The sequence below is a fragment of the Schistocerca piceifrons genome, chromosome 3 (genome assembly GCF_021461385.2).
Source record: "Schistocerca piceifrons isolate TAMUIC-IGC-003096 chromosome 3, iqSchPice1.1, whole genome shotgun sequence".
Taxonomy (NCBI): Eukaryota; Metazoa; Arthropoda; class Insecta; order Orthoptera; family Acrididae; genus Schistocerca; species Schistocerca piceifrons.
This window is the reverse complement of record NC_060140.1, coordinates 106,513,556-106,541,174: the sequence shown is the minus strand read 5'-3', so window position 1 is coordinate 106,541,174 and position 27,619 is coordinate 106,513,556. Positions and strand designations below refer to the sequence as shown.

The following is a 27,619-nucleotide window of genomic DNA, read 5'->3' as shown; positions in this document are numbered from 1 at the left end:
AGGTACATGGTAGTTTATCCATTTGTACATACTCATGGCCAGTCAGACTTCTCGTAGCTAAGGACTTGGTGGTCAAATTGTTGTTAAGCTTCTATTTTATTCGGCAGACCAGACTGGTCTTCGAATTTGCAAGTGGTACTTTGTTCTTTAAATTCTCTCTACTGAAAAAGAAAACTCTCTGCTCTTGTCATGGTCCAAGCCTGATTAATTCTGAAAGTTGCGAAATCAGGGAGTTTGAGGTTGGTTATCTTCAGCCAGAACAGCCGAGACAGTTGTTGGACATCGTGCGGGAGTTTCTGGATCTCTTGTCTGACAAACTGGGTGTTACTAATTTAATTTGATATAATATTCACCTAGCTGGTGATGTTCCAGTTCAACAAGCCCCTTATCATCTTTCCTGGCCTCAAATGAAAATTTCGAGGCAGAAAATCAGTGCTGTGTTGGGGGATGGGGTAATTAGGCCTTCCACTTCAACAATAATCCTCGCCCCTAAAGGTCAGGGACAGGACTATAGGCTGGTAGTTGATTACAGGGTTTTAAACAAGGTCATTTTGGAATCAATCTCCTTGCCTGATCTTCACAACTGTTTTAAGTGGTCTTGTGGGGCTGTTTGCTTCACCATGCTCGACTTGAATCAAGCCTATTACCAGATTCCCTTGACCGAAGAATCTAATCATGTCATTGCCTTTTGCATGGAGTGGAATCTGTATGAGTTTAGTAGCGTGCTGTTCTGGTTCGCAACTGGAGCTGCTGTTCTTTCTCGTTTATTGGATCGTGTCTTGGGGATTTGAAATTGTGTGTGTTTACAGCTAATTTCACGATGTGGATGTCTATAGTCGTTTGTTCAAGGAACACCTTTCTCACCTTGGTCAGGTGTTGTCCAGACTTTGTTCTGCTGGGTTAACGGTGAAGCCATCCAAGATTATCCTCGCCAGGTGCCAGATCTTATTTTCCGGTCACCTCCTTTTAGATGATGACATTAGGATCGACCAGGAACAAACAACGGACCTGAAGAAATTTCCTCCATGTACGGTTAAAAAGGAGGTGGACAGCTTTATAGGAATGGCTAATTATTTTTGTAAATTTGTTCCCAACTTCCCTCAACTTGCTGCTGCCCTTAATAATTTGTGCAGGAAAGTAGAGAGCTTTGCATGGGGAGAAAGTCAGCAGTATGCTTTTGAGACTATTAAGACTGCCATCAATAATCCTCCGGTGTCAGTTGTGCCTGATTTCGACAAGAGATTTATTGTCCAGACTGATGCTTCAAAAGCTGGCATCACCGTGATTCTTCTCCACAAGGATCTGTATGAAAGACATCCTTTAGCTTCTGCATCGAGGAGACTGACGGGTCCAAAAATTACATAGTCGTGTAAGGCATTAGCCATTCTATTCATCCTTGAAAAGATCGAATTTTATCTCGAACACAGAGAATTTTATGCAAGAACCGAAAATCAAGCATTCAGTTGGGTTCTGACTAGGCCCAGGAAAACTGGTAGGATTGAGAGATGGGCTGTCTACATATCAGCCTTCCGTTTCAAGGTATGCCCATATTAAAGGCACCGATAACCCGGCAGCAGATGAGCTTAGTCACTTGTTTGAACAGGAGGATCCGCCAGGCGAAAGTGAGATTGGAGAGCCTCATGATATTGTGTGTGATGTGTTCGCCAAAGTACTGCAACTGTTTGGCAGCCATAAGGCCAAGCAGGATCTGGATCCATTGTGGGGACCCATTAGGAAGTAAACATTGTCTGGAGGGTGTGTCCCAAAGTATTACTTAAAGGAAGTCATTTTGTGTAAACAAGGAGGTGTACTCAGTGAGCCAAGAATTTGTCTCCCTGTTGAGTTAGTTCCCTCCATCTTTCATTATTTCCATAACTTCATGGTGGATGATCATTTAGGCCTTTAGAAAACATTGGCGAAGGTATGTGCTCACTTCACATGGCCTTTGTTGTACAAGGATATTTGCCGTTTGGTTAATGAGTGCGGGTCCTGTAACAGGGGTAAACCGATCACTACCTGGCCATGTAGTTGCTGCAGTCCGAGTGAGAGCAGCATCTTATGGACAAACTTTTTACTGATTTCGTAGGACCCCTTCCCCATACTAAGAGGGGCAACTGCTACATCTTGGTTGTTGTCGGTGCATTCTCTCTTTGTTTGGCTGCTCCCTAACTGAGGGGTTACAACTGCCATTTGCATCCATCACCTTACCAAGGCCCAAGGCCCTTGTGAGCAATAATGCTCTGGCCCTTGTCGCCAGGCAGTTTAGACAGCTCTGTTATCACAATGCCGTTAGGCATATTACCACTATGCTGTATTATCCCCAGGCATCCTGTGTGCAGAGGATCAATCATAAGGCGGCCTTAATCTTATAACATGCTCCGTCTCTGCACAAATGGGATGCCACATCCCCCTGGCTCATCTTCGCGTTCAGTTCCACTCAGCAGGAGGCTTCAGAGGCTGTTCCTGCTGCTCTTACATTAGCATATCCCCTTAATTCTAGCCTCTCCATTTTGTGAAGCTTTAATGACCTTTTACTCACCTCAATCACTCTGGTCTCCTCAAGGAGAATTGGCAGCAAGCTAGGAAGAATACTGAATTGGCACACTGCCGTCTGGAAAGGCACTACAACCGTGGCAGACGACCCTATCAGGGTACAATGGGAGATAAGGTTTTTGTTAGAAACTTTGTGGGGTGAGTGCAGAATAGTGCTAGTGTTGGTAAGGTGACAAGCATGAGGACAGTATTATCCCATGCGTGCCTGGAGTCCTGAATCTATTGGCCTCATTGGCATTTGTTTGAAATTATCTATGAAGACTGTTTAGTAAGTACTGTACTTAAAGACTATTAATTCTGCTTTGTGTGATCTGGCCAGCAATCCAGTTTCTTTACGCTTTTTGGTGACCCCTTTGGGGCTGTGTGTCTCAATCTGGAGGTTTCAATATGCTCCAAGCTGGTATTTTACAATGTTAATCTCATATTTGAAATCATGGTTAAACTTGTTATTATTGAGTGTTTGATACTACTGATTGTAATTTCTGTTTGTTGGAGACCACATGGATCTTTCTGGGGCAAGATATTGGATTTCACCTGTAACTAAAGGTATGCATGTATGGGTCGTGTGTGTGCATGCTTGTATTTGCACTCTCTTCTACTCTGTGTTAACGAGCCCTTTGGATTATGGCTCTACAGTTTAACCGACCACCTGCCATTCAGTGTGTATCCCAATTACAGTGTCTATTAGTCCCTAAGAGGCCCCAGTAAAGGTATACCTTGATTTTTTAAATCTTGTTGGAATTATTATGTAATTATTCTTTTAAATGACCTTGTACATTGCTTCTTGATATTGCTGGGAAAGTTAACTTGCAATGTTATGAGTGGGCTGTTTGTTGTTTGGTATATGTTGACAGCCTTGCATCAGCAGTGGTTGATGTGTTGTTGTTGTTCTGCAGGTCCAGGGCAGGGATGTGTTTTCCTTCTCCTTCCGCAGCCTTCTTGTCATCACACAAGACCTAAGTCACATGCAATTCTGTGGATCTCCCACTCCAGTCTCACACTGAATAGTTTGTTCTTATTCTTTTGGTATAAAGTGTCATGATGGGGGTGTCACCGGATTAGGAAGTAATTGACTCAGTATTTCTGTTATTGTAAGGCCCTTGTGGGCATGTAATGTGAGTCTTTAGGCAAACTGAGCACTGGGTTCCTTGTTTTCTTAAAAAAAAATAAGGGTTTAATTGTCATTATCATTTTAATTGTGTTTTAGGGGCCCAGCAGTTTATTTAAGCACTTAAAATGATTTATGTGGAACAGGCTTGTGGCATCGTTCAACTGTGGTGTGCTATATATTCCGAGATGTATTGATCAACTTATCTGTAGCCACGAGAATGAGGGCAGTACTATCCCATGCCTACCTGGAGTCCTGAATCTATTGGCCTCCTTGGCATTTGTTTGAAGTTATCTATGAAGACTGTTTAGTAAGTACTGTGCTTAAAGATTGTTAATTCTGTTCAGTGTGTGCTGGCCAGCACTCCAGTTTCTTTACGCTTTTTGGTGAACCCTTTGGGGCTGTGTGTCTCAATCTGGAGGTTTCTGAAGTAATACTGTTGCTTTGGTTTTACATGTGGGTAGTCTTTGGACAGCTTGGCTACATCTTGTCTGTATGAGAGCAGAATAACCAGTGGAGATGTATGAATTTTAATTTTTTTATTTAATGTTTGTTCAACTTATATTCAAGTCCGTTTGTGGGATTAGCCACAGTTGTGATCTAGTTCCAAGAACAGTGTGCCGCAGCAGGTTTATTTAATTAACTGTTTACAGCCAGGCCACATTGTGTTGCACAATTGGAATTTGTTGAGAACTGTTTGTAATTTTATGTACAATGCAAATGTCCTAATAAATTGTGAATTTAATTTAAAACTCTTAACTATCTGTACATATTTTGCAAGAAATTGGCAACTGTCAGTTGACTCATGATCCAATTGTTATTGAATAAAAATATTTGTTTGGGAATGATAAACGATACATCAAGTTGGGCCGCCCTTCCACTTATTTTCCTTAAATTAATTCCAATACTCGTTCTTGGGTGCAGAACTATTTGGGGATGAATGTTGTTCAAGATTTAAAGGGAGGTACTATTACTATTTGTCAAAGTACCTATCCTGAAAAAGTATTAAAAATTTTTGATATGTCTGAATGTAATTCTGTTTCAACTCCCACAAAGGAAAATTTTGATCACAATGTATTAAGAAGAGAAAAATCTGAAAATGAAGACACTGAAAAAAGATGTAGAAAATTAATAGGGTCATTAATGTATGAAATGTTATGTTCCAGACCAGATATCCGTGTAGCAGTAAGTATGCTAACTAGGTACCCATCATGTGCAGGTCTGGGTTTATAGAATGCTTTAAAATGTTTATGGTGTTATATTAAGAGAGTCCGTAAACTGAGTCTGTTATATGCTAGTGATAAAATCTGTACTGATACTATAGCTGGTTATGTTGATTCTTATTGGGCTGGTGGGAGGAGACAAAAAATTGGAAGCTGCATGTGGGTACCTTTTTAAGGTTTTGGGTTGTAGTGTTTCGTGGGCATCTAAGAAGCAACCCACAGTGTCTCTACCATCTACAGTAGGGTGAAGTGGGGTAAGTGTAACCATGGGGTTAGTGTAACCACAGCTTATGGTGCCTTAAAGAAGCTGTATTTTTACCTCTGACCTATCACACATGTTAATTTACTGGTTACACTTACCCCGACTTTTTCCCATGTGGAGCAAGTGTAACCAATCGGCTGGGGCAAGTGTAACCAGGGGAGGTTACACTTGCCCCAAACAAACTTACTGGAACATATTTATCTATTTAAGTCATAACCTTGTTTTTGCTATCGCACTAGATCAACTAAACTGGCCTTCCTGTACATATGGATACCAGAATACCTGATGTGCTGGATTTGTAGGTCTACTGAGTTTGTGTGACATATATTTTATTTTTTATTTAAGTCTACTATATTTTTAAACCACGTTTCCTTTTATAAAATATGACACAGAACTGTAAAGAATGCCACCATTTCAATTACAGTACATTATGTGAAGCATTGTTTGACTGACAACAATGTTGAGCATGATAATTCATCCTGCAGCCAATGGATGTAGCAGTGTTTAAGGGTGTGAAATCTACTTGGGACCAAAAGTTAACTCATCACCAGAGACATCATCAAGGGTAAAAATTAGCAAATGTGACTTTTCCAATCTCCTCACTGCTGTATGGAATGAAACACCATCTGAATTGTTGAAAAGTGGTTTTCAAAAAGCAGGAATATTCCCTTACAGTAGAGAAGTAATTGATAAAACTAAATATGATCTAGAGGCATATAAAAGATACGTAGCTCATACCAAATCTTTGGCAGAAACAAATTCATTGCCAGCTCACGATAATGCAACCATAGACTGTGTGGAAGCTATGTCTCTAACAGAAAGTACTCGGATTTTTGGGAAGCTTCCAGCTGAACAACCCCAAGAATTTTATAGGCCTACACCGACTGAGCCCTGCAGTTCTCCCAGTATAGAGTTCTTTGTAAACCATTCCCAAGCTAACCAATATTTCATTATGTTCTGGAACTTCTGATTTGTCATTTGAAAGCTCATTATTGGAAACAGTCCAACACTGTAGTCTCCTTGGTAAAACAAAGAAGAAAAGGATTGCACCAGGAGCTGAAGTTATCACTTTTCAAGATGCCATCTATAAAGAGAAAGGTTTTAAAGGAAACAAGAATAATAAGGAGAAAGCAAAACAAAAAAGCATCATCGGCATAAAAAAGGGCTTGGTAATGAAAAGTAAATCTTCCAAACAAAGTGCTGTTTCTTTATCCGAAATGGCATCTCTGAATGTTGTGGAAAAAAAAAAAATCCCTGATTGCTCATGTGAGTAACAAGAAAAAAAGACGAAGTTGAATCAGTAAGTGAAGAAAGTGAAACTGAAGGAGGCCTATCTTTAATAAGTAGTGATGAAGAAAATGGGACCATAATAACACTGGAAGATCTCAGGAAAGAAATGATAAACTGTGAAGAAGAAGAAGAAGAAGAAGAAGGCAAACTTTTTTGAAGCCAAAGATAAAATGACAGTTGGAAACTATGTTCTGGTAGCTTTTGCAACAAAATGTAAGAAAGTTCATTTCATTGGCCAAGTTATCAAAATTAGTGATTTGGGAGATCCAGAAGTGATTTTCCTCAGATGCAAAAATAAGACAAAGCATGGCACCACATTCTACTGGCCAGATAGAAGAGATGAGATGCAAGTTCCATCCTCTGATGTCATTTCAGTGTTGTCTGCGCCTACTTTGGGTCACAGGGGAGACCTGACATTTGGTGTTACATTTGATTCATACAACGTTCAGTGACTAAATAATAGTTAGGGCCTAAGTGTGAATATAATAAGTTGAATTAGGGCAGTTTAGTATTAAACACAAATTGGCAACAACTTTAATTCAATTACCATGAAAAATAATAGAAAGTGAACTTATAAAGTGAATTTTTCTTTTCTCTTGATACTAGATACTTTATTATTTTTGTTAACGTGCCTACTAAAGAAAAAATATTACTTTTGTAGAATTTAAACTAATAAATTACTCACCTAAATTACTCATCTATGAAGCATTCTGTTTCAGTGTTTTATGGTTTAGGCTAACACTTATTTTTTAGTTCAGCTAACATTTTCTGCGTATTTCATAATATACAAAGAGGCGTGTGCAAAAAAGTTCATATCTTGAGTAAAATTTAAGATATTTTAATAATTTAAAAATCCTCAAATTCAGTAAAAATTGGGTAATCAGGTCACTTACACCAAGTCTCTTTTACAATGCTCTGTATGGGTACAACAATGCGGGGTTACACTTGCCCCGAACCGTGGGGCAAGTGTAACCTCACAACACAAAATTTTGAAAACAGTTATTTGACCACATAATTTATTTTTTCAGTAACAAAATGTATATTGTTTAAAAGTCAATAAGTCAAACTTTAAGCATGAGAAATTTCAAAATCATATCTTCAATAACAAGTTGGCAATTTGGTGTCAAAGTTGAACTATGCCAAAACGTGGTTATACTTACCCTTCACCCTATAAAAATTTGTACCGTTAACCACTGCAATAGCAAATCCTGTTGGTTCAATAATTTGTATTATAATCTTTCTGGCAATCAAAGAGCTTTTGTACTTTATAAAGACAATATTCCAGTAATAAGCCTTTGCAAGAACCCACAGTTCGATCATAAACTTAATCATACAGATATAAAAATTTTCAAAAATGGAAAATCCAGGATAGAAAAATGACAATATTATGAAATGCATAGATTGCTACTTACAATGTAGTGGAGATGTTGAGTCTCAGACAAGCACGAAAGGCCTGGAGGGTTACAGGAACATAGGATATATTGCAGGAAGTGTTCCCACTGTCATGCTCTGAAGCAATCAATCTTCGTTAGTCACTGTCCTTCATCCACCTATCCCCTTCCCTGCTCCCACTCCAGCACTACACAACCCTCCATTCTACCTGTCAAGGCACCCACTGTCTTTTTATTTCTCTAATTTTCTGCAGAACCTTCACCCCCCCCCCCCTCCCCCCCGCTGTGAAACCTCTTGAGTGCACCTAGCTGCCCAACCCTCTCTCTGCCTCATCCCTATGTGCTCCCATATGCAGCACTTTACCACCCCTCACCCCTACCCTCTTAGCCTTCCCTCTCCCCACCCCCGCCCCATCTTTATCCCCACCACCCAGACTGCTTCTCTCACCACGCACAGCTGCTCGTAGTCTGGCCTCGGCAGCCAGAGACAGTGGTCATGTGCACGTGAGTTGCATTCGCGCACGCACGAGTGTGTGTGTATTTTTTGTCTTACTCGGAAGAAAGCGTTTTTGTCCGAAAGCTTATTTGTCTGAGTGTGTGGTTTTTTTTTTTTACCTGTCTGTGACTCAACGTTCCGCTACATGGTGAATAACAGTCTATTCTTTTCATAATGTTGATTTCAAAGTTTTACTTGTTAGGGAGAAAGTTTTAGCTGAGAAACTTATGTTACAGCTCATTAGCACAAATGAACAAATCGATAATTAACATTGTGGAAGGGTGTTTGTGGTACAATGTTAATGTTGTTTTAAGGTGGCAACACTGTTCTTGTTTTGGTTTGTGTTAACTTCCTTTTTTCGGACACTTTTTTTAAATTATTGCTATCTGCCATTGAGATGCATGCCATTAAATATTTAAATAAGCTCTGTACAAACAGATTTATTCGAGCTTCATTTACTATGCCTTATTACATTAACCCTTGATCGATATACTAACACTGTAAATGTAAAGTTGTCAAACCAACAAGACAGCACATATGAGACAAAATGAATATAAAACACAGCTTTAAAGTGGCTGACATGTTTACATTCACGTCATTACATTTCTACAGGATGATTTTTTCCATCACGTACAAACTCTGGGGACTGATCAATGAGAAGATCTGGAACAAAAAAGTGCTAATAAACTTATGTTCAGAAATGCACGGTTTCCATGTTAGAGACCATTTATCCAATCATATTTTGTTAAAGAGACTGCGGTCTAATACACGCTGTACTGTGCAGCCATGATTACAGTATGCATGGTTTCCTTCTAGAGGGTGGTACTGTTCCTCATACATCATGCCCTAGCATCCTCTCCTGCCATAGTAATTGGTGCTGTTGTGTCCAATTCCCTTCTCTTGCTGACTCACCTTGTAGTGGATGTGACATAGCATTGTACATGAAGGTTCCAGATTTGAATCGAGAGCTTGCCGACATGGCGTTTACATGCAGAAAGGCAAATGCCAACAGGCAGTAAAGTTGTATCAGACGACCTATTCCTATTGACAACAACCACAGCATTCACTGCTTGCAACAGTGTTTCACTGTTTGTCTGAGACAGACTCATCTCAGGAAGCAGGAAACCATGAAGGATGTGCCCAAAACATTTGTACACCAGACTTGGAGATAAATGTGATTAACAATGTGGAAGTGACCAGCGTGTCAGTACCAGGAAGTTGGCACACCAGTAGAGGATAAGCCAGACAATTGTGTGGAACATTCTCCACGACAATTGTTACTACCTTTATCACTTACAGCATGTGCAGGACTTGCTAGTGACAGACTTTCCACATCAGGAGGAGTTTCGTCACTCATTTCTTCACCAGGCCGCCACGATTCCAGGATTTGTGTCATCCACCCTATTTGCAGTAGAGGCCACCTTTATATGAGGACTGGTATCTTCAGCTTTCGTAAGTCATTTGTGGAATAGTATGCAGAACCCCCATTGTATGGTGACAGCGAATCATCAGCATAGGTGCAGCTGGACTGTGTGGGCCAGGATAACTGACAACCATATTTTGTGGCCAGCCTTCTCAATTGTGTCTTCCCTGGTCGATGGATTGGACGAGGGTGTCCAGTTGCGTGGCCGGATCTCAACCCATGTGATTTCTGGTTAAGGGGGCCATCTCAAAAGTATCGTGTAAGCAGAGCCCATTAAAGATATGGAGACACTGGAGCAGCGTATTCATGCTGCCTTTGACAATATTTGCTTGCAGCCTCACTGATGTGAATGTTTTGAGACAGAACATGCTAAGGAGCATAAACACAAGCATTGAGGCACATGAAAACCATTTTCAACACGTACTGTAACAGTGGCTGCATGGTATAGCGTGTATTAGACCACAATCTCTGTAACAATATATGATAGAATAAATGGTATCTATTGTGGAAACCATACATTTTTGAACATTAGTTCATCAGACCTTTTTATTCCATGTGCTCTCATCAATTGATCCCTACAGTTTGTACAAGGTGGGAAAAAAATCACCCTGTATATGTGGAGGTAACATGATATATTCCATTTTGCATAGAACCACAAACCACTTGAGAATGGTCTACACAGCTGAAACTAGTTGTGAACAAATAATGTTAATACAGCAGAAGTAGAAAATGCCATCTTCTTTTAATGCTTTTCATGAGTTAATATGTTTAGGAGTGTGTTGTGAATATTATAAAGCTTTTTTTTTTCTGTTGCGTACATTTTCTGTACAGAATACCAGAGATAGAGTGTATGTGAGCAGATGTTTAACTATGTTAGCATCTCATCCAAATACATTTGAGGGGATAAAAAAGTTCTATATCATATATGCTATTCGATTCAGAAACACAACTTCAAAAATCAGCTGTGGAAACATGATAGCTCAAAGTAGCACATCCCTCAACTTGACTTCATCAGTACGCCTAACCAAAAGTCCACAGTGGTCATTTAAAACGTAATTATAATCTGATTTTGAGTATAACACATTCTTGTTGTTTTTTCCATTTTTTAAATCTGCTTAGCTTTTTTACTTAGCAAAGGCCCTGACCGATCCATCCCTGATTCCAAATTTTAACATCTGTTACATATATTATAATAAGGTAATCAGGGATTCTTGAATCAGCATCAGACGGTGTTTGTTATAAATTTCTAAACAGTGATTTATAAGACAATAAGGATTGCAGCAACCAGAGGGCTCCCAGAACATGCTTCGGAGGGGAGGGGGGGGGGGGGGGGGGGGCAGCGGAAAAGGAGAGAATTAAAAAGACTGTTGTTGTGTGGTGAAATAGAGGACTGTGTAGCACTACAATGGGAAGAGGGAAGGGGAGAGATGGGTGTAGGGCGACGACTAATGATGGCTGAAGCCATGACGATTACAGGAACATGGTAAGTACAGCAACGAGAGTTCCCACCTGTGGAATTCCAAAAAGATGGTGTGGTAGAAAGGGTCCAGATGTCACAGGCTGTGAAGCAGTCATTAAAATTAAGAATGTCGTGTTGGGCCGTGTGCTCAGCAACTGGGGGTCCAGTTAAGCTGCAACCACAGCAGTCCTCGAATATCCGATCAGTCACGCAGTTTCTGAAATGCCCGTGCCAAGCCTCTAGGCCATCACAATCTGCCCTTGATCAAACTTGTATGGAAGGCACACCTTTCCCATTCTACGCATGGACAGCACGCTCACTGATACATGCACCGTGCGTGTGTCTGACACACAGCATTCCTAGCCAGGTGACACTACTATCACCTGTACAGGTTTACATCAACAGTAGGTCTGTGGTAATAACGTTCTGGATTATCAATGTAACTTCATACATGTACACACCATCGGCAGGTATATAAATGATTAGAGTTGCACATAGACAAGTAGAATTGCCACCAGAGTGCATTAATGCTGTTATCAGATCTGGTAGGGTACAAAAGGGGCACGAACAATGTCAGATGCTGAATGACCACTGTGAAGGACATGGAGATGCCGCATACACATTTGAATCAGTGTTATCAGCACTCGGCAGCTTTAGATTGGGGCTTTGTCATGGGTCTCTATTTCATTGCCTGGTCAAATTGTGCAGTATAGAAATTTGTGAGGCATTTGGACATAGCAGTGGTCCTATGTATGGCAATGTGGGAGCTGGTATACCAATTGTTATGGTTCTGTTTGATTGACCACCATAAGGGGGGATCGCCATATTGTGCAGCAATGTAAACCCTTCAAATCTGTGCCTACTATCCAACAACAAGTAACAGATCCCCTGCAACATTCTGTGTCATACTGCACCAATAGTTGGAGAATACAAACAGGTGGACTAGAGCATTACTGCCCCCGGTATACGGTGCCATTAACACCATAGCACAAATGGTTGCATTTGGAGTGGTGCATGACCAGGAAGAATGGACTGCTCTGTGTTCAGTGATGAATCGCGGTTCTGCTGTACCTCAGATGACCATTGTCAATGAGTACTGCAGTTATCTACAGTGAGGCCCCATTCTTCCAGTGTTTTGGAGAGACTCAGTGGTGCTATTCCTCACATCATGCTGTGGGAAGTCATGGCTGGTAGTAATAGAGGGAACTCTGGCAGCACCAACTGTGTGTCATGAACATCCTGCATCCTATGTTACCTATTATGGTACAAAACATCTTGTTCAAGAACCACAAAAGAAGGAGCTACATCTAGAAATCAATACCAAATGATAAATGTCAACATATTAGTATTAATTAATCCAAAAAATGTGTAAAAATAGCTTGACAAATGCCAAATCTTATCCAGGGATGGAAGCATCGAGACAGAGATTGAGGTTGGCAGGATGGTGAATGGCCAATGTGAAGTGAAGGAGGTGCAGAAGGAATACAATGAGAGGATATACAATGGTGGATGAAGACAATACAGAACAACATGAACACGAAGTAGAAAGTATAATAAAGAGAGAACTGGAAGCCGTTCCTAAGGAGATGAAAAATGAAAGGGCACAGGCACTGAGAGCTGCCAACAGAACCATTAAAAACTTCAGATGTAAAGGAAGAGCTGTTGGGAATATGCACAGAAATATAGTCGAAGGTAGAGTGGCATAATGACTTCTTGCAATCAATCTTGGTACCCATCAAAAAGAAAAACAACACAGTAAAATGTGAGGAACATTTGTGTGTATGTTGAAACCATATGTGGCCTAGGTTTTTACCGAGTGAGATGAACAGAACAACTTGCTGCAAGTCAGAACAACTATTCCTGACAACTGCTTACTGTACTTCATTCAAATCAGGACTGAACAAGTTCTTTGTAAAACTGCACTTATCTCTCAACACTTATTTGCTAAGGTACTTCAGGATATTCTGCCTTACAGATAAGTATGTCACCACATCTATGACTTCATACATTTGTTGGCTTTCCTAACTTGCAATAAAATGTTACTTTTCAACCTAACCTTGACCTTGAGATACACTACAGATCAGACTGCTACCGCAAACGACATTCCAAAAACTAATTCAGAAAAAAAAGAAATACTGGCAGTGTTCTGCTTTCTTTCTGTTTGTGTATACATGAAGTCACATGCCACATCATCATTATGTTATAGAATGATGGCAACATTCTGTATTGGTAGGTTCAGTTGATCCATCACTGGGAGGGCAGAATATGAAACGTCACAACTTCAGATAGCAAATACCAGCCTTTTAAACTTCTGCTGAACAAAAAACATCAATTCAGAATGAAGGTTTCTTCTAGGCACTCAAGTTTCATGCAATGTATCACAATAATGATATTAACTTCATAGTGCCAGAAAACGTTGTGCAGCCGCCCTCAAGGATATCCCTTCCATTCCCTTACCTTCCAAATGGAGCCGTTCTACGAGTCACATGTTAATGGTGAAATAATAATAGAGTGAAATGTGTATGGAACACAAACCAACCCCACATCTCTGCATGAACCATCCTGATACCATATGGTGGTGGACTGATTGTTTAGTATAGCGGTATATACCAATCCAAGTGGCCATTTGAACACTGAAAGCTACAGAAACAAAATAATCCAAGCTTCTGTTTGTTAGTTGACAAAACAATTGGGGATTGATTCTTATTATACGTAAGGCCTAAAACACAACTAGTCTTGGTTAGCTGAGGCATATACTTTTGATTTAAGTACACATAGGAATGTATTGCATTACATGTCAGTCATTGATATTCATAAATTCTCTCTTCTCTAGCATATTAGTACAACCAAAACTCAAAGAAAAATGAACGCTGATAATCCCTGAAATATCGGCCTATCTGTTCCCCCTCTGCTATGTTGTTGGCTATATTTCATCCAACAAATCTTATTAGCCTTTTAAATAGGCCTATATTAGTTAATGTGTGATTTCAAAACACTGTCGTCAAGCTTAAGGAAACGTCGGTCAAGGAAATTTCACAGTATTTTTCAACTATTTGTCTAATGCAATAAAATTTGATCAAAGTACAGTACCGAAACAAACCTACAGGAAATCAATCACAACAATTTATACATATTTTGGTTAGTGAGTGATATTGTCGCCAAAGAACTCCCCCCCCCCCCCCCCCACTTTTTTTAAATATTGATTGTGATAGCCCGATCTGTTGTGTAACCCAAAGTAAATACAAACGGTGGTAAGTTAGGTCTGTAGCGTAGCCTAGCGTTTACGTCCTCGCCATAATAAACATACTTTTCGAAGTAAAAACTTAAACCGCATGATAAATTCTCCGACGAGTACTTAGACGTATTATGTACAGATGACGAAAATAAAAACTACAAAAGTGCATGAGTGGCATTATGTAGCTTTTACTCAATATATGCCTGGAACTGAATTTTTTGAAGTACATTAAATCTTATACACATAGCAATAATCCTTAATGCCAACAACACCTGTAATGCCAACAAGCAAAAGACCGGTTTTACTCCTTGACTCTTCCATTTCTCCACACGCTCATCAAAACATCTACATACAGTGTTAGGATGCGAATTAACTCTAACAATAATCTGTTTAACTGTAACTGCTGCATTGTTGTAAATCTTTTGTTTACAGTTGATAGTGTTTTTAAAGATTACTGTATCAAGTTCAATTTCCTAAAAAAGTACAAAAGAAATTTTTAGTCTTTGCGGCTTCCCAACAACGAAATGTGTTCGAGTCTTTCGAGATGCTTGCGCCCTTGCGGTATTCAAAATCGATTCGGACATTGTCAGTCGATAAAGAGTCAACTCCGTTTGGAAACATCACAAAAATCATCTAAAAATGACAGTTATGCATTCCGTCATCATTTCAATTCTCCTCAATTTTCATACAATCGTGGCTAGGTTGAATGAGTATCTCAAAAGAGTACTGAGAGTTACCTTGCGCTCGTTTCAAAATTTTCCACTCAGAAAACTACGTTTTCGAAAACTTTCTTTTATAAGAACACCGCAGCAAGGGAAGTTCGAGGCTATCGACGGCGCAATGCTCTTTATAATGAGATTAGATTAGATTAGTTTTTCGTTCCATAGATCCGTGTTGAGGAGATCCTATTTTTTTAAGCTGAAATAACGATACTAATGGTATGAATATATACAATACATCATTTGTTTCTATTAAAAAATTCGTCAATGGAGTAGAAGGAGTTGGCCACTAGTAAGTCTTTCAGGCTCCTTTTAAACTGATCTTTATTTGTAGCTAAATTTTTTATGTTTGCTGGAAAATTGTTGAAGATGAGTGTTCCTGAGTAGTGGACCCCTTTTTGAACTAAAGTAAGTACTTTTAAGTCCTTGTGCAGATCATTTTTGTTCCTGGTATTGTATGTATGAACTGAGTTGTTTGTTGGAAAAAGAGATATATTATTTAGGACAAATCTCATTATGGAGTAAATATACTGAGAGGCAGTAGTTAGTATACCCAGTTCTTTGAAGAGGTTTCTACAAGACGTCCTTGAATTTACTCCACAAATAATACGTATTACACGCTTTTGGACTCTGAAAACTTTTGTTTGACTTGAAGAGTTACCCCAAAATATTATACCATATGACATTATGGGATGAAAGTAGGCAAAGTATGCAAGCTTTTTCACTTTTATGTCGCCTATGTCTGCTAACATTCGAATTGCAAATACAGACTTGTTAAGGCGTTTCCGCAGTTCTGTGGTGTGTTCCTCCCAACTGAATTTATTATCAAGTTGTAATCCCAGGAATTTAAGACTGTGAACCTCTTCTATCTGCTCTTCTTCGTACTTTATGCATATGCTGGGTGGAAACCTCTTACAAATCCTGAATTGCATATAGTGAGTCTTTTCGAAGTTTAATGTCAGTGAGTTGGCTGTAAACCATTTATTAATATCCATGAAAATATCATTAGCAGATCTTTCTAGAACTACACTCAACATACTATTTATTGCAATACTTGTGTCACCTGCAAACAAAACGAACTCTGCTTGTGGCAGTGTAACTGATGAGAGATCATTAATGTACACAAGAAAAAGCAATGGCCCTAAGATGGATCCTTGTGGGACACCACATGTAATTTCTTCCCATTCTGATGATGACTGATGATTTAATTCACTAGTCCCTTGCACTGACACTTTTGTTTCCTGTTAGCGAGGTATGACTTGAACCATTTTGCAGCACTGCACGTGACAACATAGAATTCTAATTTATTTAAAAGGATGTTGTGGTTTACACAATCGAATGCCTTTGAAAAATCACAGAAAATACCTGCTGCTTGTAACTTGTTATTTAATAAATTAAGTACATTTTCACTGTAGGTGTAAATAGCCTTTTCGATATCAGAACCCTTCAGAAATCCAAACTGTGTTCTTGATAATATGTTATTTGTGGTCAGATGGTTGAGAAGCTGCCTGTACATTACTTTTTCTAAAATTTTTGAGAATGCTGGCAAAAGTGAAATCGGTCTGTAGTTTGATGGCATCTCTTTATCCCCTTTTTTCAATAGAGGCTTAACATCTGCATATTTCAGCCAGTCAGGAAATGTCCCAGTTATAATTGACTGGTTACACAAGTAACTTAGAATTGTACTAAACTCACAAGAACATGCCTTAATTAACTATGTTGATATTTCATCGTTACCACTACAATAGTTTGTTCTTAAAGATTTTATTATGGAAGTTATTTCTTTTGGTGAAGTGAGTGACATATTCATGTACCTGAAGCTATTTGTAAAGGCTAGTTTCAGATATTCAAGGGTATTATTTACTGATCCTGACAATCCCATTCTATCAGTAACGGGTATAAAGTACTTGTTAAATAGATTTGCCACACTATGCCCATTGGTTACTAATGTGTCATCTACACTTAGTGCTATATGCTCCTGTTCCTTTCTGGTTCTACCAGTCTCCTCTTTCACTATATCCCATATTGTTTTTATTTTGTTCCCTGACATTGCTATCTTCTTCTTGTAGTGCATTTGTTTAGATGTCTGGATTACTTTTTTTAATATTTTACAGTATTCCTTGTATTTAGCTAAACCATCAGCATTGAAGCTATTCTTGGTCGAGAGATATATTTTCCTTTTTGTCTTAGAGGAAATCTTTATTCCTTGTGTGATCCATGGTTTTATTATAGACTTCTGTTTAATTTGAGTAACTTTAAGAGGAAAACAGTTTTCAAACATGGTACTGACATTGTTCATGAATGTGTTAAATTTTTCATTCATGTCATGAGCACTATAAACATCTTTCCAGTTCATATCTTTGAGCAGTTTTCTAAAATACTCAATTTTTGGTTGATTGAGTACTCTCCTGTACTCAGATTTAGCAGTCTTTATAATCTGCTTAGAATTTACATCTAAAACAAGCAGCTGCATGTCATGATCCGATAGTCCATTTATTACAGGTTTTATGATATGATTTTGTTGCTTTGATTTGTCTAAAAAAATGTTATCAATGGCTGTCCTTGAGGATTTAGTGATCCTAGTTGGAAAGTTTACAGTGTGAGTTAGATTGAAACACAACATTACTAACTGCAGTAAATGTTTACTCGAAGATTGCATTAGAAAATCTGTATTAAAGTCACCAGCAATCAAAATTTCTTTGTTTCTTCCTGTTAAATAACCCAGAAGAGCTTCTAGATGATTTATGAATAGATTATAATTTCCTGCAGGTGCTCGGTAAATAGTTACTATTATATAGGATCTGTTATGGAACTCTACTTCTGTTGCACATGAACTATTTAATTTCAGGTTCTGCTAAGCCTAAAAATATCTACATGCTGTCATATCTAAATTACTAACTGGTGCACAATACAAGTTACTCTATGATCCATTGTGGAAGGGGGGCAGCGGCTAGTTGAATATTTAACAAGGAAATTCACCAAACAGCCATAGGACTTGAGAAGTTATTTTATTTTCACAACCAGTATTGGCAAATCAATATGCCATCTTGATGCCATATGTGCATCTCAAGTATAGACATTCTAATGTCTCAATATTGGCAAATTGAATGTCTGTACATGAGGTACATATTGAGACTGAATAAGGCATATTAAATTTCCGAAATTGGTTGTGAACATAAAATAACTTCTCAAGTCTCTTGGTGATTTTCGTTGTTAAATACCAGTTACTGGTTGCCTATGTAAAGACTTTGCGGGCATGAAAGATTTGATTTACAGTATGGTATCTTATTCTGCTGAATTACAAAACTTAAAATATGACCATAATCTACTCATTAAGATGTACAATAATTTACGTTACAGTTTAACACAAGAAGTTAAGCATTAAAGTTAGAAAGTGTGTATTTGTCTTGAGGCGGCATAGCTCAAGCCTGCAAATTAACCAGAGTATTTGAGATTGAGAGTGCTTAGTGGCTGCCAACAAACTTTGCACGAATTTTCAAACATTTTGAAAATTTTAATGCCTGGTACTTCTCGCAAAACAATGAAGGAAAAAAGGTTAATCGCTTACTATATTTTCTTTGTTTGTGGTAAACTTCAGCATTATGCATGACGTTTAAATTATTGCTTCTTTACGAATAACTCTATTCCTAACATATTTTTCAGGGAGTATCCACATGCACCACTGAATGTATTAGAAAAATCATATCTATCATTGCATAACACACACCAGTAGTTCAGCATATATGATGTCTTGTACATTGGACTTAGATTCAGTAAATAATGGGATGGGTGTGGGGCATTAGTTTTGGAAGCTAGAGTATAAAAGTGGACTATGTAATTAGTTTCGTTCTCCTAGGTTAATTGTCTAGTTATAATTTACATATAAATAGGATTCATTATATTTTTTATTTAATTGACAGAATGAAATGAAACATGATGGAACGTCAAAAAATTTCTCATTGCATTTCAATTCACACAGGCCATCAACAGAACAGAACACGATGGGACAGAATGGGATGAAATACCAAGGACAACGTTTCACATCGAGAAAATTTTGATGTTGATGAACAAAATGATGTCATCGTGTGTTAACGTCAAAAGTTAACCTTTTTCGCCGTGCACAAACATATTGTAGAGTGAATTGTATACTTCTGCCTCTTCATAGTATTTATTTCAATATTTTGCTTTGTTTTAATAAGAAACAACATATGTTTAGTGACACTTGGCTAATGTTTCCATTGAGAGCTCTTTCACAAAAGAAGCAAGGTAATCGAAAAGAATCAATTTGGGTTTTTAAAGTAATATAGTCCACAGCCATGGAGTTCAAAATTCACCAAATGGGAAAATTAATAATTTATATTTTATAATAACAGGGACACGCAATGCCATATTGGCCATACAGATTACCTTGGATCATAGATTGAAGAAATGGAAAGATATAGTCATACCACCTGTAGCTTTAGAAAAAGTTTTTGACAATGTTGAGTGGAATATACCCTTTGATATTCAGAAAGATAAGAGGTAGCGAAAATTCATCTACAACTTCTGCAGAAACCAGATTGCAGGTACAAGAGTTGAAGGGCAGAAAAGGGAAGCAATAGTTGACAAGGGAGCGAGACAGGTTTTAGTCTATCCCCAGCGTTACTCAATCTGTGCTTTGATCAAGCAGTAAAGTAAACCAGGAGACGTTCATACAGGCAATCAAACATCAGGGAGAAATAATTCTCAGTTTTCTGATGACAATGTAATTTTTTCAGAGATGATGAAGGCCTAGGAAGAACAGTTTTATGGAAGGGAAAGATTCTTAAAGATAGTTTATAGGTTGAATATAAAAAAAGCTAAACGAACATAATGAAATGTAGCCAAATTAAATCATGTGATGCTGATAGAGTTAGATTAGCAAATGAGAGACTAAAAGTAGTACATCAGGTTTACAACTTTGACAGCAAAATAACTGATGATGGCTAAAGTAGAGAGGATGCCAGTTGCAGACTGGCAATAGCAGGAACAGCGTTTCTAGAAATGAGAATTTTTTATCTTCAAATGCAAATATAGCTTTTAGAACGTCTCTTCTGATCATATGTGTACGGATTGTAGTACAGTATGCAAGTGGAATGTGGAAGATAAGAGGTTCAGACTACAAAGGAGCAGAAGCCTTTGTAACATGATGCTATGGAAGAATAATGGAAATTGTATTGGTAGAGCGAATAAAAAATAAGCATATACTGAATCAGACTGGGGAAATTTGGCTAAAAGAAGAGACCAATTGATAGAGGACATATGCTGAAACATTATCACAGATTTGGTAGTAGAGGGAAGTGTGTGTGTGTGTGTGTGTGTGTGTGTGTGTGTGTGTGTGTGTGTGTGTGTGTGTGTGTGTGTGTGTGTGTGTGTGTGTTTGTGTGTGGGGAGGGGGTGTAAAAGTTGTATAGGGAGGTATGAGCACAGTAAGCAGATTGAGATGGATGTAGGCTGGAGTAATTATTCAGAAATAAAGAGGATTGCACAGCATACACCAACATGAACAGGTGCATTAAGTCATTCTTCAGACTGAAGACCACAACAATGCTAATAAGTTATATAGATGGTCAATGATGTGGAGTTTGTCTTATGGAAGATTTATTGCCTTAAATTGACCTAAATATAATTTAGATTTATTTAATAAGTGTATACTTAGCACAAAAAATAATTCAGATTAAATTATTTTGTTGAAGTAGATTTTTGGTATAAGAAATAACTGCATGTTGAATCCAAAGACCTGCTACAAGTTTCAGAGAATGAAATAGTTCCTGGAGCAAATGAATATAAATTACTACCAAAATTACTTACTCCAAATCAGAACATATTGCAATATTGAAATTTAAAACAACATTGAGAACTTAGATTATAGTTTAAAAAGGTTAATACAAATATAAACTTTAATCAGTCAAATTGATTGTAGAACTACATATGTATCAGTACACAAATGTAGGCAAAAACAACAAATGATTTTGAGATAGATACATACACTCTGATTAACAATTTAGTGTCTGGAAAAGCTGTGGAAAACAAAGAAATAAAGTGTATTTAGATATGACTTCAGAAAAAATAAATTAATAACTAAAATAATTATTTAAAGCAGGTCAATCTTTAATGAAAAATTACCGCCAAAATTTGTGGAAAATAAGGTAATTTTATTCAGTAAACTGATTTATGTGGCTATGAGTCTTTTTAATTAATCAAAAGAATTGATGTATGATTGCCATTAATATATTTATTAGTCTTACAATATGGAAAAAATAACTGAATTTTGCTTTCGAGGTACAGATTCATTCATTTGAACCAAAAAATGAAGAGCCTTATAAAGATATTAGATATATGATCCAGCTGTTTGATACTAGCGACTATCCAAATGCATATAAGATTCGAAAAGTGAAAAATAAGCTGTAGGAAAGATGAAAACTGAATGTAATGGAAAATTATGAGTGAATTTATAAAACTGGTCTAAAGGAGAATAAGTGGAGAAGAGACTCATAAAATACAAATGTCTGACAAAATGATTTATAAATCATAGAACATTATTTGATGATTATAAGCACTGCTTATTCAACAAAAAGAGTGATGCAGGACAATGGTCCTAATAAGTGCTAAACAACGATTACATGCTGTAGAAGTGATAATAATGTTCTAAATCCATGATATAATAAAATAATATATTATATTAGAAAAATTAAGGAGCTAAATTTACAGATGGTTATTTTTAGATACTTAGGAATTCAAATTTCCTATGTTCATTTTTATCATTACAAAATAAATTTGTTAGGTGATAATCGACTGCAGAAGAAATATCCCTTCCATAAAAATCATATCATAACTGATGCTTTAATACTATTTTATATTAACTACATTAAAAATTTCATTAGTATTATAAATACAATTTGTCTAGCTTGTGTATCTTTACTGACAGCTAAAAAGATCTTGATTTTATTAATCAATTTATATAATGCTGGATGACATAAATATTTTTACGCATGTTAAGTTTCTAATTTTTTTCGATGCATTGGTGCTATTTCTTAAAATACTGTTTTATTTGGCTATATTTTTTATTATTTCCTTTACATACATCAATTTCCAAGTAATTAACATAGCCAAAAAATGTAACTTTTATACAAATGCAGTAGAGTTCCAATAATCCAAACTAATTAGGACCAGACCTTGTTCAGACCACCAATTTGTTCAGATTGGCTGGAATTACAGTGACGAGTTTCTAGAATGAAGTATACCAAGCAGATCAGTAGGTACACCATGGTAACAAACGGGAACAAGTGTGGGAACAATGGTTCACTCTCACTCCCTGCTCTTGTTGTTGTGTATTGTTGAGACCTTTGTAGTGTCTGAGGCCCGTGCACTGCCAATTGGCTTGCACAGCACTTGGTTATGTGTTATCGATCGTGTAGTGTTGTATGTACTTTCGTCATGAGGAAACGGTAACATACAACATTAACTCTCAAAGAAAAATGAATGCTTTGAAGTGGACAGACAGTGATGAGAATGTATCTAAATTGGCAAAGGAACTGGGTGTTTGTAAAGCAACCATTTGTGATTGGAAGAAGAACCAAGTGAAACTTGAACAGTCCTATGCAATGTCTTTGGGAAAAACACTCGAAATTCAGCAGTCTTTGAAACAGTCCCAGTACCATGAAGTGGATGAAGTTATTTTCCTTTGGTTTAAAAAGGAAATAGAAAAGGGAACTCCTTTGAGTGAAGCTGTGGTTCAGGAGGAGGCTGTTTACCTGAATAAGTTATGGTGTTGAGTCTCTTAGTGTGAGTACGAGTTGGTTGGACAGATTCAAAAAACGTCATGGAATCCGTCAGCTAACAATGACTGGAGAGAAGCTTCCTTCTCACCGTGATGCAACGAAGGAATACTTGGGTGAGTTTGAAAAAATGATATGAGAGGGAAAGTACTCTCCCCAACAAATTTATAACGCTGACGAGACTGGCCTCAATTTCAGGGCATTGCCAACTAAAAGCCTGGAATCAAAAGCAGAAAGCAATGCTCCTGGTTTTAAAATGTGCAAAGATCTTGTGACTTTATTAGCGTGCAGAAACGCGGCTGGTGATCACAAACTGTCTTCAATGCCGATCGGCAAATTTCCTAGACGCAGAGCTTTTAAAAACTGCAACATGGAGTTCCTGCTCATATATTACCGCAACCAGAAGAAAGCATCGATGGATGGTAAACTGTTCAAAGAATGGTTTCACTGCCATTTTGTCCGTCTGTTCACGGTTTTCTCAGAAAAATCATTTGTCTCCCCATGCAATCCTTCTGATTGATAACACGCCATTTCACTCCAGCAATGAGGAATTTTGTGATGGAGAAATTGTGGCGAAGTTTTTGCTACTGAATGTTACACCACCTCTACAACCGATGGATCAGGGCGTACTCCAAACACCACAACTGATTTACGGAAAACAGTTTTTAAGAATACTGATCCAAGATGATAGCATTCCTTTAATGGAGAAAATAAAAAATACCAATGTGAAGGATGTTGTTTACTGGGCAGCTGAGGCATGGCAGAATATCTCAGAAAATACTCTGAGAAAATTGTGGAGAAAACTGTGGACATCTCTTGACCCTTCAGGACAGCCTAGTTGAAAATGAAGAGGAAAATCTACTAAAAATGATACAGACAATCTCGGGATGTGGAGAGGCTAGTGAAGGAGACATAGATAAGTGGATGGCAGCGGATGGGGCATTTGTGGCGAACCTTACTGACGCTGATTAGGTTGCTGCTGTGACTCAAGACCAGGAAAAAATGGATTGCTGTGACCGAAGTGACAATGAGCCTGAAAGCGACAAAGGAGAGCTGGTGCCACACTGTGACGCAGCAGAAGCCCTTGACCTCGCAGTACGTTGTTTGGAGCTATACCTGCTGATTTGATGTTTATGAGACGATGGCGCAACTGTGCGTCATATAACAGGCTGTCTTAATTGCGCCAGAAAACAATAAGTAAGTTTTTGGCATCTAAAACGTAGGGTTAAAATATCCACTGTATTTTAGTTGGTTTGAAAGCTTTTCTTTCATTGTTATGCATTGCTTAAACCTAATGTTTTCTTCCCAATTTTTCTAATACATATTTACTGCACTGTGTAAATTAAAAATGTGTGTATGTACAGTAAATTACCGCACAGTTTTCCATACTTAGACTAACATTTTTCATGTTCAGATTAACCAAAGGTTCGGATTACTGGGGTTTCGAATTAGCAGGGCTCTGCTGTATGTGCTTCCAGTTTAATGGAAAGCTACATTCTTTCTTTGTCAAAAACTAGATTAATATTGTTTATAATCAACTAAAAAACAACAACTTAGTTGGTTTTTTTTATGCTCTATTTCTATTTTTAAATCCTTTCAGAAGAAAATTTAAGTAATCACTTGTGGTTTTATTTGCGACTAAATTATCAAAAACCTTTATGCAAATGAATTTTGCATTGCAGATATATAGATCATCATCAGCAATAGGCTCATTGTTAATTTTATTGTTCATCTACATATTTATGGAAGATTTACATCGTTTCAATTGTCAGTTTCTTTTTTTTCTTTCACTGTCATTATCAATTATAAGACCTTTTTCCTGTACACTTGTTGTACTAAATTCTATATCTGAAATATTCTAAAATGGGTTCTTATTGCCATATTATCACCAGAATGTGCAATTCCTAAAGTAAAAGCGATTTTATGAAATAATGCTATAAAGCCCTATCTCCTATTTTAGAGTTTTTTATCTGTCTTAAAGTACCAAACTTCATCTTGAAGAATATGCATTTCTACATCATCATAACTAAAATTTGATTAATTTGCATGTGCTTAACCATTTACTATCCCATCAATTGTTTTTTGAGCCAAAGTGGTGTTCATTTGCCTCTTTTATAAGTACACAGATTTTATTTGAAATAATGAGCTTAAAATTTGAACTATCTTTTTAAAAATTATGTCTGTATTTTCTTGCCAAGTAGTAAAGACTTTTGAAGTCGTTTGTAGGGTTATATTTATGTTCGTAACCTACAGTTCTGTAAATAATTATTCTTTGTGTTAACTTTATTTTTCTTTCCAAAATAAATGACATTTTGAAGTAAAAGACTAAGAGATCTAGAGTTCAGCTGTTTCGTGGTTGGAGTGTGATATTGACCCTAAAATGAAAAGGAAGTTTCCAAATAATAATTTTGAATCTCAGATACTGTTTTTTCTGATAAATTGTACAAGAAGACCAAAAAATCCTTCATTATTTACGATGAATTTGCATAATACCGTTTGATAGTTCTATTATTTCGTTTAACAACATGTGCTTTCTACTCTATACTTTGTTTTATTTATCAATTCTAAATTTTCTTTATCTATTTCACCAATAGGTTTCAAGTTAAACTTATTTTACAATAATGTTATAGCATTCATTACATGTGTAATACCACCAATGATCATAGAATAAGTGTAAACCTATTCAAATTCCTCTAAAAGCTGTAATTTTCACTTATGTACGAGAAAACTTAATTCTATTTAATAAAACATCAATTTTTTTTACTTATACAAATGGTGCAATTGTTTCCAAACAAAGCATTTGAGTTTCATATATTTTTGAAATTGCATGAGTTTGGGGGTGATCTGAGAGTTATATTATTCTTGGAGAATCGAGTTAGGTAAGTTCGCTAGCAGTTTTTTTATTACGGCAACCTGCTTTGACAGAAATATGCTGTCACCATTGTATCTTGTAACATTATTGCAGTAGTTGTACATGCTTGCTACAATATTGGAAGTAAAATAGTGATTTTGCATCAAATAATATATGACAGAGGACATCAGCTTGCCGCAAGTAATATAATACACAATTAAAACTGACAACATGCCATACAGATGTCCGAGCTTACATTACTGAGCTGGGACATCAGCACAACATGCTGTATGTTTTAATTGTGTGTTACTATATTTAAAGTTGTGTATATCAGTTGATGCACTCATAGATTATGGAGTTTCTTCTGACAGACCAACTAGATTCTGATCAGAGATTGGGGGTATTACCCCAAGTCAGTGAACAATGATAGGAAATAGATGATTGATACAACAAGAGAGTCTTCATATTTGAATGGGAACAAGACATCACACTGATAAGGCTACTGGATATTCTGCTGGTCATCCTGCTAGATGTGATACAGGCAGACAAGGAATATTGTTGTGTCCTTAGGTTCTGTTAATGGAATTTGGGTACAAAAAATCAATTCTAGGAATTCATACTTGGAGAATGGTACAGGATAAAAGATTTTTACTTAGCAAATAACATGAAAAAAACTGAATTATACAAACCTTTATCAACTAAAATGTATCTTATGCCAGAGTCACTACTAGTTCCATCATAGCTGGATGTTAGCTGATTTAATACTACTATACATAATAATAGCTACTAGTAACCTTGAACATTGGATTCAACATAAATCTAAATGCTCTTTCCTGCATGAATCCACATTATAAACCAAAGATCTCTATATTAGTCATCATTAATAATTCAATAAATAAAATGCTTGACCAAGTAACCATGCTGTTGTACCATTTCAGCTCTGTTATTTGACACATTTGCTAACTGATAAATAGAAAAAACTATATCTATACAGTTGAGTTACTCAGTTTAATAAATTTCTATATTAAGTAATATTCCATATACTATCTCCTGATGATAATCTTATGCTTTTGTTCTTTTACCTGTGCTGCATGACAGAGAGGATTCATCTGTAGATAAGCAGTGCAGATATGAGAGAGAGTGTGCATTAGATCATGGTCACTGATAAGGGCTTGCAGTGTCAGATTACACACCGAATTATTTATCATTGCTAAGCACCATTGCTAAGCCACCACTGTGTTACTACAATGTGTGTGATGCTATAGTGCATGTGCTAGGTGTGAACATGTTTTCCTACTGATAGAAATAATAACATCATGACATATGTCACAAAATTAGTGAAGAAGGCAAATTCTACAAGCACTGAAATTTTGCCGATTGTGAACTGTAGGCACTATATGAATGAGAAGCACCACACCCTGATAGATAAACCCTTGCTAGGCCATCATTGCATTTCTAGATTGTGTGATATCATAGTTTATGTATTGAGATGAATGTTTTGTTGGAAATAATAATAATATGGCAAATTTATGGTATAGTAAAATTCTGAGGTTTACCGAATTTCATACACAGATACATTATGTGTGTATAAAAATTAGCACAGCACACAAAATAGATGTCTATGGGGCTGACCCGTATCTCCAACAACTGTGTATCAGTGGAGGTACATAGATCTGAGCAAAGGTATACAGCAGCAGAAGGACTATGTGGCACATGTAGGGGTAGGCTACACATTGAATACATATGTGTGGATTATGGTCATGACAGCAAGCACGGAGCCAGCAATGGCTAAGAAATTTTCAATATTTTAGAT

At 37.2% G+C, this 27,619-nt stretch overlaps 1 protein-coding gene across 1 annotated transcript in view; it reads right to left on the bottom strand.

The window, feature by feature from the left end:
• LOC124789807 (ATP synthase subunit C lysine N-methyltransferase) overlaps window positions 1-14,886 on the bottom strand; it is a 99,885-nt gene extending 84,999 nt beyond the window's left edge. Inside the window, exon 1 of the mRNA XM_047257288.1 lies at window positions 14,713-14,886. Coding sequence (XP_047113244.1) covers window positions 14,713-14,761 — 49 coding nt within the window. The 5' untranslated portion in view covers window positions 14,762-14,886. The remainder of the gene's footprint in view (window positions 1-14,712) is intronic.
• Window positions 14,887-27,619: the final 12,733 nt, after the last annotated feature.